This window comes from Elephantulus edwardii, unplaced genomic scaffold, assembly GCF_000299155.1.
Source record: "Elephantulus edwardii isolate Elephantulus edwardi_28Jun2011 unplaced genomic scaffold, EleEdw1.0 scaffold00152, whole genome shotgun sequence".
NCBI classification, from domain to species: domain Eukaryota; kingdom Metazoa; phylum Chordata; class Mammalia; order Macroscelidea; family Macroscelididae; genus Elephantulus; species Elephantulus edwardii.
This window is the reverse complement of record NW_006399902.1, coordinates 476,697-490,539: the sequence shown is the minus strand read 5'-3', so window position 1 is coordinate 490,539 and position 13,843 is coordinate 476,697. Positions and strand designations below refer to the sequence as shown.

The window sequence follows — 13,843 nt, the reverse complement described above, 5'->3', positions numbered from 1 at the left end:
ATGAAGATAACAACATATGACGATATATGATAGTTAGACACAAACAAATCTTTATAACATATATATAACAACAAACCACATACAACATCAAACAGGTAAATATACATGATTTTGATAGGCAATCAATTTATTTATTGAGGCAGTTTCACTCTTCAGTTGACAATAAAACATGAGAATAAACTCATTCCAAACTGTTACTAATACATGCAATTACTTTCAGGGCTATCTATAAATAAGTTCGGTGGCAATAGTAAACACTTGCAATTTCCTTTCTGGGGAGCTGGAGTCCACATATTTGGTGGAAGGGTTACCATTCTTCCTTAGCAGCAGAAAGAACAGCTAAAACCTTCTATCTAGCTTTAAAATACCTTAAGAGTAACATTTCATATTCATAAATTGAAGGAAGTATAAAACAAAACAAAAAACCCAACAACTAAGAAGCAGGATAGTAGAATGTAGGCAATGCCTACAATACTGGGCATTTAAAAACTTAAAAATTATTTTTATTAGGAGTCAAGTCAATCACTTTGTAACCCTAAGTTCTTACAGAATCTCATCAACCTGTGTTTTGACATACACTTTTTATCACACTTGGTAGCATTAATCAGGACTATTGTGTCATTACACTTTCTTCTCCAGGACTGAATGTAGAGAACATAGGGCGATACTAAACTCCATGACACTGTCAAATCATAAGCACATCTGGCTTCAGCACTTTCAACTAAAACAACAATTTTTTTAAATTAAAACTATTGCTGTCCAGTCAGAACCGACTCACTGAGTTTCTGAGACATGGGTAGTTTCACTACCCATCTTTCTCCCTCAGAGCTGATGTTGGATTCAAACTAGGCATGGACTTTGGGTTAACAGTGCAACTCCCTATAGACTAGACCACACTTCCTACTAGGAAGTAATTAATAATTCAAAATGTTTTATTCTGAATCTTAGCACACTTGCTGTATGGGTATCAACACGTTCTTTTACCTCCCTGAGCTTAAGTTTTCTTACTGATAAAATGGAGATGATGTGTTATACTTCAGAGAGTTACATATGCTTAACAAATGGTGTTTCAAGTCATTCTATAATGATTCCTTGTTTAAATGAATAATGAGGTGGGGTAGGTTGGTTTTTTTATTTTCTTTTTTTGCTGTGGGTTCTTTAGAACTGCAATCATAGCAATTGCCAGTTTCAGTTTAAAAATAAAGGCAACAATAGTAATGCCATGTATTCCTCTTCAAAGAACATCAAATGAGATTGAAGATGCAGGAGGGAGAGAGGTAGCAGAGGCCTCAAGATGGCCAAAAGCCATCTCCAGCTGGCACCAAATTAGTTGGTGAAATTTACACAGCTGCAAGTTGCTTCATCACTGCTGCTTTATATAATAACCACGGCTTCAGGTAAATGCCACAATTATTTTATTAAGTGTCCAACTGTGCCACTGTTATTACAGGAATTGAAGGCTATCAGAGTTGGCTTTCAGTTTCATTTCAACACAGTATCTTAATATATTTATTTACAAAGAACTAACTAGTGAGAAGACTCCTTTTACCGGAATTGGTGGGAGGGGAGCATTATTACAGGTGAGCTTTCTATTGTGCTGAGGTTCCAAAAGTAGAGAGAACAGATACTCATGCTTGTAAATCAGCAGAACATCAGAGAATCTAAACCAGTCAAGAAGTTTCCCTTGCCACTCTAGCAATTCAACAACACTTTCCAGTCATATAATAAATGGAAGGAAAGTCAGAATTCCAGGTAAGATTATTCTAACACTAAAAACTAAGGGAAAGTAACATTAAAGAGGAATAATGACATGCAGCCTGACAACCAATGTCATTTGGCAAGGTAAAAAATGCAAACACCTCCCACCCCTAACTCAAGTTTGTCTCAAAGGATAATAAAAACTTCATTTTGTTTTATTTAACAGTTGTTATTTAAATAATATAGTCAAAACAGAGCCAGGATTGGGCACTGCACTATCATAAATAAACTAGGCATTGAACTCTCTCCAAATGAACAGGATTAGTCCATCTGTCAAGGTAAGAGCACTTAGAAAAGCATTAATAGGGTTTTAAATTTATTAGCAAACACATCAAAACATAATTTTCTTATGAAGACTGCTTCTCATAATTTCTGTTTTCAACAGTGAGACTTGTATTTACTTCACTAAACTTGTACTAGTAGGTCAACATCATCAGCGATTACATACTTTTTTAAAAAAACTCATTAAAATAGAAAAAATTAGTTCTGTTACTATTAACTTCTGGGAAATCTGCTATTTAAATTGGTGCTTTTCCAAGTGGCCAACTGACTATGAGAACAACCAACCGAGCCCTGTAAAGCAACAGGGATTCCCCCTTTGTAAAGCCAGCGTGAGATATGAACAACCATATACTCAACTCAGTGCTGTCGAGATGAAACCATCTCACAGCTCACCCTCCAGTGGGTTTTCAAAGACTGTAAGTTCAAGCCATCTGCCTTTGGGTTGGCAAAGCTCCCTGAACAATTATAAAGATGTGCTTTAGATACAACCATATAAAGGTTGTATCTCTAGAAATGTGGATATATGAAATCTTAGAGAATGAACTGATATTTTTACTAGCATAGTTTTAAAAAATGAATGTGGAGACTCGTTCTGTATCAATGTCAAACTGGTTTGGTTTGTAAGTCCACTCGCATCCTCTCCCCTCCAGGTACTACGTTGAGTCAAGGTGTGAGTCACCTGAAAACTTCCTTTAAGTTAGCTTACAGACTTCATGATGGAATTCTATAAAAATATTTTTATAGGTTAATGGGAGAAGCTTTCTCTCAAAGAGTGTGAAAGAAATAACTGTTAGGATCCCATAAAAATCATGTACTTTGAAATGCTTCCTGGAAAAGGAGTGAAGTCCTCTAAATTAGAAAGTGACTTCTTTATACATTTGGATTTATGCCATACCTTCGATCCTTCTGTGGGTTCTGGCTCAGCCTGTTCAGGTGGCTCTTCCTCCCTCTTCACTTCTGCCTTCACCACTTCCTTCTGTGTTTTAGAGACCACTGGTTTTTTGGCAGATGCACCTAGGACACCGCCTTCTGTGACCTGACTCTGAGCAATGGCTGGTGCTGAGGTAGGCCGAGGACTTCTGTCTGCGGAGTCGGCAGCTGCTGCTAAGGAAAAGGGAAGGATAAGGGAAGGTGAGTCACCATGGTAAGAAAGAGATCATCAGGTAACTGACGGCAATGAGAAACTAAAAACATCCTCAAAAGAAAAGCTAAGATGCACTAATGACTCACACTGAATGCTGAAGAGGAAAAACATCAAGCTAAGAAAAGAAACGGAAACTTAGGTTATTAAACAGCAAGACTGTTCACCTTGTAATCTGTTAGAAACATAGGCAGTTTTAAGAACCTGGAATGTAGTCTGGGAGGGTGGGGTAAGGGGAAGGTTAAGTCGGATCTCTTCCAGTCTTTTTGAAATAAACCCGTTTATTTATAGGTAATTTCAGGAACCTAAAATATATTCTAGGAAAAAGGATTAAGTTAGATTTCTTTCTGCATAGCTTCCTTGGGATGATTACAAAATAGCTTGAAAAATGGATCTTCTGAGAGGATATGTTCTACATTTCAGTACTTGTAAGGGCAAATCTTCCTTAATAATTAATCATTTGATCACAATAAAGTGAATTAAAAACCTCTGGTCCTCAACACTAAACAAAACAATTTTTTTGGTGCTGTTTTATCACCTCACAGTCTTACAAATCTGTATGACACCAGTGGCAATTTTGCCCGCAGCTTTTTTTTTAATAGATTTTTATTTTATTATTTGTGTGTGTGTGTGTGTGTGTGTGTGTGTGTGTGTGTGTACCATCAAATTGGATCGGGCTGGTACAGGAGATTATCCCTCCTTCTTCAGCAGAGCAGAATCTAGTGGATTCGAATCAGAGACCTCCGGGATTGCAGTGCAGTTTATTGCCACTAGGCCACCAGAGCTTCCACCCCCCCCCCCTTTTTTTTTTAAATTTGACTGGATTCTTCACTTATTTTTGCACATTTTGTTGGATTTAAGGTGAAATTTGCACAGCAAATTAGTTTCCCATTAAGAGTTAATATACAAATAGTTCTGTGGCATCAGTGGCAATTTTTTAAGGAGTGCCAGTAGCTATGAAAGGGAGTTCTGGTGGGCTAATGGCAAGAAGCTGTGGCTGCAATCTCGAAGGCACAGCAAGTGGTTTGAGGCCATCAGCTGCTCTGCAGGTGGCAATCTCTTCCAGTGTGATTAAACTGCCCTCTGAAAACCCACCAGAGTGTTAGCTATAGGTCGGGTCTGACTTGATGGCAAAACCAATTAACAGCTTCTCCAAGAGAGAAAAATGGACAATTTCCTCCCATGCAGCCCCTGAAAACCAGCTGTAAGGTCAGCTCCGACCTGATTGATGGCAGTTCTGATTTGATGGCAATGAGTGAGTGAGTAGTGTAGAGCCTGATGTTACAATGCTAACTGAAAGGCCTGCAGTTTGAATCCACCAACCGCTGCAAAGGAGAGAGAAGGGCAGTCTTCCTCTTGTGAAGATTTAGAGCCTGGGGAATCCCATGGAGGGCTGCAATGAGTCAGGACCAATCTGATGGCAGTGGATTTGGTTTTTAGGAGAAATTTTTTGGCTGTCACACTTGGGGAGAAGGAAAGGCTGCTGGCGTCTAGTGTGCAGAGGCCAATGACGCTGCTAAACATCCTAAAATTGCACAAGACAGCCATCAGAAAAACAATATGGCCCCAACTGGCAACAGTACTGAGGCTGAAAAAGTAGGGACAAGAGACTACTCTGGAGAGAATAAAAAATATTGTTGTTGTTAGGTTCGACTCAGTGACCCTGTGAACAATGGATCTGAACCCTGCCTTATCCCGTGCCAACTTTATAATCTCGGACACGCTTGAGCGCACTGGTGTAATCACTACGTCAATTCATCTTGTGGAGTATCTTCCTTTCTTTGGCTGACTGTCTGCCTTTCCAAGCTTGATGTCCTTTTCCAAGGACCGAGCCCTCCTAATGACATGCTAAAGTAGGTGAGATTAAGGTTCAACAGCCTTGTCTCCAACAGCACCCTGGCTTAATAACTATATAGAGATGCATGATGAACAATAAATAATAAAGCTATATAAGATAATAAACAACATGTATGATAAAAGCCTGATCTTTTCATGGAGTAAATGGTTTTAGATTTGGATATTAAGCATCTAAGTTCAGACAGTTTATGTCAAAATAATAATTTGTCCTCTTTTTTGATTTATTTGCATTTTTTTCAGGGACTGGAAGAAAAGATCTATGTATTCTGTAGTAAAATCTCACTTAGCTGGAAGTGTGCAGGAAAGAAGGTGCTTTTCTGCAGGGTTTAAGAATTCCTAAATCATTGTCCTCTCAAGTACTGACACTTTTTAATGCTAATGCTTTTTTGCATGGAAGTATTTATCATCTTTACCACATACTTTCCTGCCTTCTTAAATTTAGTAATTTATCTGGGTGAACTTAAATTCACAAATTGTAAGGATGGGGTGAATTGCCCATAAATTTAAACAAACAAAAATTTTAAATTCACAACTTCTATTTTATAGATACCACACCAAGGGAGGCAGAAATGGTCATTACCCTACAGTTGCATGGAATCACTTCTTGGAACATTAATCAGAGAAGACAAAAGAAGTACAAGTATTTACTTTCTCTTTCATTGAAAAATCTGTGTCCTCTTGCAAGTTCGTACCATTCATGGGTGCTTCAAAGCCAATCAATGCAAGAATGGCAGATGGCAGACCAAATCTAACAACATGGGGTAATGTGACAAAATATTTTGTTCACAGTTGTGCTAAAGTATCATCACACATGTGTATTCACACCTCCTCTCAAAGAATTAATTCGACTCAGCTTGGCATCACATAATCATAGCCCATGCTTCCACCATGTGTTATTTTGCCACTTGTATTTGGTTTTAATCCAATACTAATATCACAGTGCCAAATGATTTATGTCTTCGGCATTCCTAGCTAGCCCTGGCAATCTGTACTGCATATGGAAAAGCAGATATAAGGGTGGAACTGGCAGTTAGAAACAGTTCAGAAACTGGAAAAATTGATGGTAGTACAAGGAAAAGTCCTAACTGTGGAAGGCCATGAGGTACCAAGTCAAAAGATTAACAGTAAGCCATAGGTATGAGTTCACCTTAGGTACACATGGCAGTATGACCAGGGCAAAGATCTTAGTCTTATAAGTCTTAGTTCTATTATTTCCAGAATGTGGAAGATAAACTCATTCAATAGTGGAGGAAGCCATAATCAGTTGAAATAAAAATATTTTATAAAAATATTTTATAAACCTCAAATATTATTAACTTTTAATATGGCTAAGTTCCTGTAGTTCTATTTGTCTGGTATTATTTCATGACTATACTGGGCAAAAATTATTTTTACACACACAGATATATAGTTATGTAATTCAAATAAAAGAGATCACCTGGAAGCTCCAAAAAGAAGTAACACTTCTTTCCTTTGGTCAATAAGGAGAATGAAACTATAGATCACCACAGAGCTTCACTGAGTTCAGAATCATATACCATACAAATGACTCATATAAAGTTATCACTTTTAGTACATTCATAAATCAAGTGATTACTTTTTCAAAATTACTTGGGCTATGCAATTCTAGTAATTAATTTGCTAGCTATTACAAGATTTTGTTGTTGTTGTTGTTATTGTTAGGTGCTGTCAATTTGAGTACAAAGGATGGGCAATCTCCTCTGAAAACCCACTCCAGATGGTCAGCTATGGGTTGGTTCCCACAAAACAACACAAAACAACAGGCAAAGAAGAGTGCTGCTGCTGCTGCTGCTACTTTTAACCCACTGCTGTCTTGCTGATTCTAACTCATCATGACCCTACACTAACACAGAGTAGAAGTGTCCCCAGAGGATTTTCTAAGCTTTAATCTTTAGGAAATGAGACCAGCATATCTTTCTCTTGAAGAGCACCTAATGAGTTCAACTTCCAACTTCTGGATTAGCAGTTGAGCATTTAACACTGTACCAACCAGAGCTTCTTGGTGGCACCCAAACCCAGTGCACACCACCATAATATTGCTCTTGGTTCAGAGTAGCAGAAATTAGACCTAAGAGTAATAAAAAGTGAAGTTCAAAACTATCATGCTAATGACAACAAAAACAAAGAAGAAAAAAATAAAAACCTATCATACTGAGTAAACAAAACCACCAAACTCATTTCCAACTCACAGTAACCCTCCACAGGATTCTCAGGCTGTAAATCTGTATTGCAGGAGACTATTTTTCTCCTATGGAGCACCTAATAGATTTGAACTTGAGATCTTTCAGTTAGCAAACTGATACATATTCAAGACCCCATACTGAGTTTTTAAAAAAACAAAACAACAAAACAAATGTTGCTCTTCTTTCTCCCAGAAAAAGAATGGGTGAATTCAAACCAATGACCTTCTGGTTAGCAGCCCAACACATTTCTACTACCACCACCAAGACCCCTACTACTGCGTTGTTGTTATGTGTTATTGAGTCAAAACTGACTCACTGCTGACCTACCTTGTATTTTCAGAGCCTGCAAATCACTTGAGAGGAAACTGCCCATCATTTTTGTGAAGGGCAGCAAGTAGATTCAACCCCCTTGCCTAAGCACTGGCAGTACAACTTCTTAGTGCTAAGCTAACAGAGCCTAAAATTCTCCATCTCTGTTATTTACCAGGCCAATTCTCGACATACAATATGTATGCACTGGATCAGTGGTTACATTACCCAATGGTCCGCTTGAATCATCTGGAAATCTTGAAAAACAAAGAGAAACAGCCAGGTATGCTCAGGTCCACCTGAGACAGAATTAGATTTGGGCAAGTGCATTGTTTTAAAGCTTAAATAAAGATGACATGGATGGACTCCTTTGGCAAGAAGTACTGCAACCACCACTCTGAAGGGATGAACAGCCTATGTATGTGACCCTGGTAAGCTACCCCACATTTTTTGATGCCCTAGTTTTCTCATGAATAGAAATATAATTCTTAAATGCTTCTTCCTGCTTACTAAGTTTTATCAGGCTCTAATAGCAAAACTTGTAACAAAAAAAAGCTGAAAAATTCTTATCATTGTTAGTTATCCTCATGACGGTATCACATAAACTGGGATCTGAACCAGTTTCCATTCTCCAGCTGGTGAAGCAGATGCTCTGAGCAGCAGTCTTAACAGAAGAGGAAAAGAATGCTCATTTAGACCATTAAAGTGAGGGCCTTAGAAAGCAGTTCTTGTAAAAGTCTCCCTAATATATCATGTCTCACTTAAAAAGGTTATATTAATTTTGAAAAGGATTGAAAGTGCCTAGGGGGAAGTATCTTTTTAAAAGAAGGACAGAGAAGGATTTGGGAAAGGGTAGAAAGCAGAGTTACAGGTATGTTTCCATTTGCAGTTCTGATGCTGAGAAGAGAACACATAGAGAAAAAGATCTTTGAAAACAGACTTTTAAATAATGGTCTTATTCCATTTATGTGCAGTTTAGTTACTTTAAATATTATATATAAAATACTTCCATGACCCAGCACTACGACTACTGGACATATACCTGAAAGAAAACAGCTGCCACTCAAACAGATGTATGCACACTCATGTTTATTGCTGTGTTATTCACAATAGCAAAGAGATGGAAATAACCAAGTGACCACCAACAAATGAGTGGATAGAAAAACTATGGTACATCCACACAATGTACTATTACATAGCACTGAAAAACAATAAATTTGTAGAACATTACACAACATGGGTGACCCTGGAGGATATTTTGCTGAGTGAAATATCTTAGCGACAAAAGAACATATACTGCATAGTACCACTGTTACAAAGCAGAACTGACAATAGGGGGCAGGGGAGAAACCAGGAAAGAGTCGAAAGATAATAAACACTGCATTGGAACAGATGAGGGAAAGAACTGCCTTAAAAAGAATATATGAGGCGAGCTCTGGTGGCCTAGTGGCAAGAAGCTGCAACTGCAAGTTCAGAGGTGCACAGTTCAAATCCACCAGATGCTCTGCTCGAGAAGGAGGAACAATGTCCTCCTGTACCAATCAGATCTGATTTGACGGTACACACAAAAAATAATGAAATTAAAAAAAAAAGAATATATGATTAGGCATTATATGTATGACAACAGTCCAGAATAAGAGGTGCATTCCAAAGTAGACTGGGAAAGGGGGAATGGAAGAGGAGGGAGGAAAATGTGCAACAATGAATGAATGAAAATCCAACTTTTCTGTAAACTTTTGTTAAAATCACAATTAAAAAAATAGGTATTAAAAAATTAAGTTAGTAAATCTGAAAAAAAAGAGACAAGTAAAAAACATTTAATATTATTAAAGAGCTGCAGAAGAGAATAACAGTCTTTACAAGATTATGTTGTGGTGGTTGTACACTGTTGAGGCAGAACCAAGCCACAGCTGACCCTCTGGCAGGTTTTCAGAGGCAGTTAATCACATGGGAGGAGACTGCTCATCTTTCTCCTGTGTAGCGGCTAGAGGCCTTGAACTGCATGCCTTTGGGACTGCAGTGCAGCTTCTTGCTACTAGGCCACCAGAGCTCTGTTATAAGATTCCCACGGAATTATTAGCCTTTCCTAGTTTTTTGGCCTGGCAATGCTCAAAAGGTCCCATGGGCTGGAGGGAGAACCTATCATGCATCATTCTGGGAAGCTGGCATGAAAGATGACTTGTACAATGAAGTCACCACTAAGTAGCTGTTTCATTCTAGTCCCTGACCTTATTCTGCTGCAGTACAGAAACATTTCTTTAAAAACCAGAATGTCTATAAATGTGAGCAGCATGTTGAATATGTCATCAGTTATTTCATCTTCATGGCGCTGTAATATTAAAGCCGCCATATTAAATCTTTTTTTTTTTTAAAGTACTTTTGCATCTCCTGTGACAAAGCCAGAGTAAGTTATGCTGCTAACTCAAAAGCCACGTTGCTCTCGTGGTTCAAATACGCCTTCAGCAATGAGGGAAAAAGATGGGCAATATCTTCCCAAGCAATTTACAGCCTTGGAAATCCAATGGAGGGTCAGCAATGAGTTGGTTGTGACTTGATAGCAATGAGTTTGAGTGAGATACAAAGTACTCAAGAAAAATGTCTGGGATATACTCAAAGTCACTGCTGTCAAGTTGGAACTGACTCATAGCTGACCTTCCAGTGGGTTTTCAGAGGCTATAAATAGCACAGGAGGAGAATGCCCATCTTTCTCTCACAGAGCAGGTGATAGATTTAAACCAGTTGTGTTTCGGTTAGCAGTGCAACTTCCTACCCACCAAGCCAGCAGAGCTCAGCAAGGGAATTTAGTAAGATTACGAAATACAAGGTAAACTACAAAAACCAATTGTATTTCTATATAACAAAACATGTAAGTAGAAAACTAAAAGTTTAAAAGACATAATTTAAAATAGATATAAAAGACACTAAACGCCTAAGAATAAATGTTTAAAATGGACAATCGGCCACACAGCTGTCCTCCAAATTTCCTGGCATAGACCGGTGAGTATGTGCAGGGGCTGCATCTGTTAGCTGAAACATGTCAGTTGGTTTCCCATCAATTCCTGAGGACTTCTTTTTGGCAATGTCTTCTTCTTTCATTGGCTTTATTTCTTATGGTACTTCCTGAAACTTTTCAATGTCAGTCAATTATTTTTGGTACAGTGACTCTGTGTACTCACTTCATCTTCTTTTGATGCTTCCTGGATAATTCAACATATTGTCCATAGCATCCTTCAATATCGCAACTCAAGGCTTAAATTTGTTTTTCAGTTCTCATGCCGAGTGAGTTCCTCCTTTACTATTCTCTAATATCAGCTCTCTGCACAGTCCATTATAACACTTTGCTTTGTCTTGCTTTCATTCTTATTTTAAAAGAACGTAGTTGTTAGGTGCCGTCAAGTCAAGCACGGTCCATAGCAAGCCTCTGAACAACAGATCTGAACCCTGTCCTATCCTGTGCCATCCTCACACTTCCTGACACACTAGATCCCATTGCGGCAGTCACTGTGTCAATCCACCTGGTTGTCCTCTCCTTCACTGACCCTCCAGCTTTCTGAGCATCATGTCCCTCTCCAAGGAATAGCCCCTCCTAACAACATGCCCAAAGTAGGTGAGGCAAAGCCTCATCATCTTTGCCTCCAAAAAGCACCCTTTCCAAGACATATTTGTTCTTTTGGCCATCCATGGGATGTTCAGTGCTCTTCTCCAACACAACAGCTCAAAGGCATCAATTCTTCTTCTGTCTTCTTTATTCACTGTCAATTCTTCTTCTGCCATCCTTATTAATTGATGAGGGAAACTCATCAATAACCTGCACTATGCAGATGACATAACCTTGCTTGCTGCAAGTGAGTAGGACTTGAAGCACTTGTTGCAGATGATCAAAGAACACAGCCTTCAATATGGATTGCATCTCAATGTCAAGAAGACAAAGATTCTTACCACTGGACTGTAAGCATCATCATGAGAGATGGAGAAAAGACTGAAACTGTCAACAACTTCATCTTACTTAGGTCCTCAATTAACACCCTTGGCACCAGCAGTCAGAAAATCAGGAGATATATTACAATGGGAAAGTCTGCAGTTAGGGACCAATCCAAATTACTGAGGAATAATGATGTCAGTTTGAAGACTAAGGTGTGTCTGATTCAGGCCATGACCTTTCCAAGCACTTGCTATGCAACTGAGAGCTAGACAATGAATAAGGATTTTTTAAAAATAGCACCACCTAAAATTGTTTAAAGATTTGCTTGAGAGAACAAAGTTCCAGGGTGGTCTCATCTCCTCTAAGGCTATTCAGGTTGCGATATCTCCCACTTCAGAAGGGAGAGTTAATAAGGGTGAGCAGAGGAAAAAAAAAAAGAAAAAGACTGGAACCAGGTCTGTCTCATTTCAGCATCCAAAACTCTAATTCCCAACTATATACAGACATGGCAACATGAACCTTGCAGTTACAACAGATAACATAAGGATATGTATGCACCAATGAGTCCTTAACATAGATGATAATACTCTTTTATTTTATATCTTCTGAGCTTTTACTTATTGTTGTTCCTGTTATGTGCTGTCGAGTCGCTTGTGACTCATAGTGACCCTATGTACATCAGTCCTAAACTCTGCTCTGTCTTGTGCGAATCACACTGTCTCTGACACTCCCATCCTGATTACCCCCGTCACTGAATCAATCCACCTCATAGAGGGCCTTCCCCTCCTCTGCTGTCCCTCCACCCTTCCAAGCATGATGTCCCTCTCCAAGAACTGGTCTCTCCTTACAACATGTCCAAAGTATGTTAGACGGAGCCTCAGAATCCTTGTCTCCAAGGAGCCACCCAGTTTGACCCTTTCCAGGATGAATCTGTTTGTTTTCCTAGCAGTCCATGGTATTCTCAATACTCTTCTCCAGCACCACAGCTCAAAGGAATCTCTCCTTTTATCCTCCTTAGTCATTGTCCAACTCTCTGAAGCATAACAAGTGATTGCAAAGACTATAGCCTGTATCAGACGCACCTTAGTCTCCAAAGAGACACCACTGCTCTTCAGTACTTTGGAGAGGTCCCTAATAGCAGACTTTCCCATGGCAATACACCTTGTAATTTCCTGGATACTGGTGCCAAGAGTGTTGACTGTGAAGCCAAGCAAACTAAAGCTGTGAACAATCTCAATCTCTTCACCATCTATTCTGATGCTGCCAGTTGGTCCAGTGGTGAGAATCTTTGTCTTCTTGACATTGAGCCTCATTCCATATTGGAGGTTGCAGTCCTTGACCCTCTGCAGCAAGCGCTTCAGGTCCTCCTCAGTTTCAGCAAGCATAACGCAGACTGTTGATAGATCTTCCACCAGTCTTGACTCTACATTTCTCCTCATAGAGTCCAGCCTCCTGGATAATCTGTTCTGCATACAGGTTGAAAAGGTATGGCAATAGGACACATCCCTGGTGTACGCCCTTCCCAATTTTGAACCATGTAGTGTTCCCTTGCTCTGCTGTGACGACTGCCTCCTGGTCCAAGTATAGGTTTTGCATTAGCACGATCAAGTGTTCTGGGATTCCCATTCTTCTCAGAGTCAGCCACAGTTTGTTATGATCCACACAGTAAAAATAAGCCACCTTTTATTTTCAGTGGTATAATAAGGACCTGAATGTAGCTTATTTCCTTATCTCAGTAATGGTCTCAAAATCTCAAAACTAAACATAGAGGTCCATCCACCATACTTAGACATATCTTTTTTTGTCAGTGTATATTATCATGAAACTTGTTTTCTATCTCATTCTACTTTAAAAAAAAATAGAGACTAATAATGGAACTGCTTTTACTCAGTATATAACTGTCACCTGATAATTGGGCTAAACTTCCTTTCTTTTCCTTCTAAACTTCTTTTTCACATGGCGCTGTAGTTGAGGCAGTGTCCCCAGTTGGTGCAAATAGCTGAAGTATTCTGCTGTTAACCAAAAGGTCAGAGTTTCAACCTCACTCAGAGGCATTTGGAAGAAAGATCCATTCACCTACTTCTGAAAACAATCAGCTACTGAACAGCCTAGAGAGCACAATTCTACTGTGACACATACGGTGTCACTAGGAGTTGAAACCAATTACTTTTTACTGATGGTAGCTGAGGCAGACTTTTTCCTCTTTCCTATTGTTGTTGTTTTTATGTGCCATCGAGTCGCCTGCGACTCATAGCGACCCTATGTACAACAGCTCTAAACTCCACTCTGTCCTGTGCCAATCGCACTGTCTCTGACACTCCCAACCCAATTATCCCAGTCACTGAATCAATCCACCTCATAGAGGGCCTT

At 39.1% G+C, this 13,843-nt stretch overlaps 1 protein-coding gene across 7 annotated transcripts in view; it reads right to left on the bottom strand.

The window, feature by feature from the left end:
* EPB41 (erythrocyte membrane protein band 4.1 (elliptocytosis 1, RH-linked)) overlaps nucleotides 1-13,843 on the bottom strand; it is a 123,777-nt gene that overhangs the window by 54,486 nt on the left and 55,448 nt on the right. For all 7 annotated transcript variants that reach the window (XM_006894920.1, XM_006894921.1, XM_006894918.1 and 4 more), the window contains one exon: nucleotides 2,936-3,144. In XM_006894920.1, coding sequence (XP_006894982.1) covers nucleotides 2,936-3,144 — 209 coding nt within the window. The remainder of the gene's footprint in view (nucleotides 1-2,935; nucleotides 3,145-13,843) is intronic.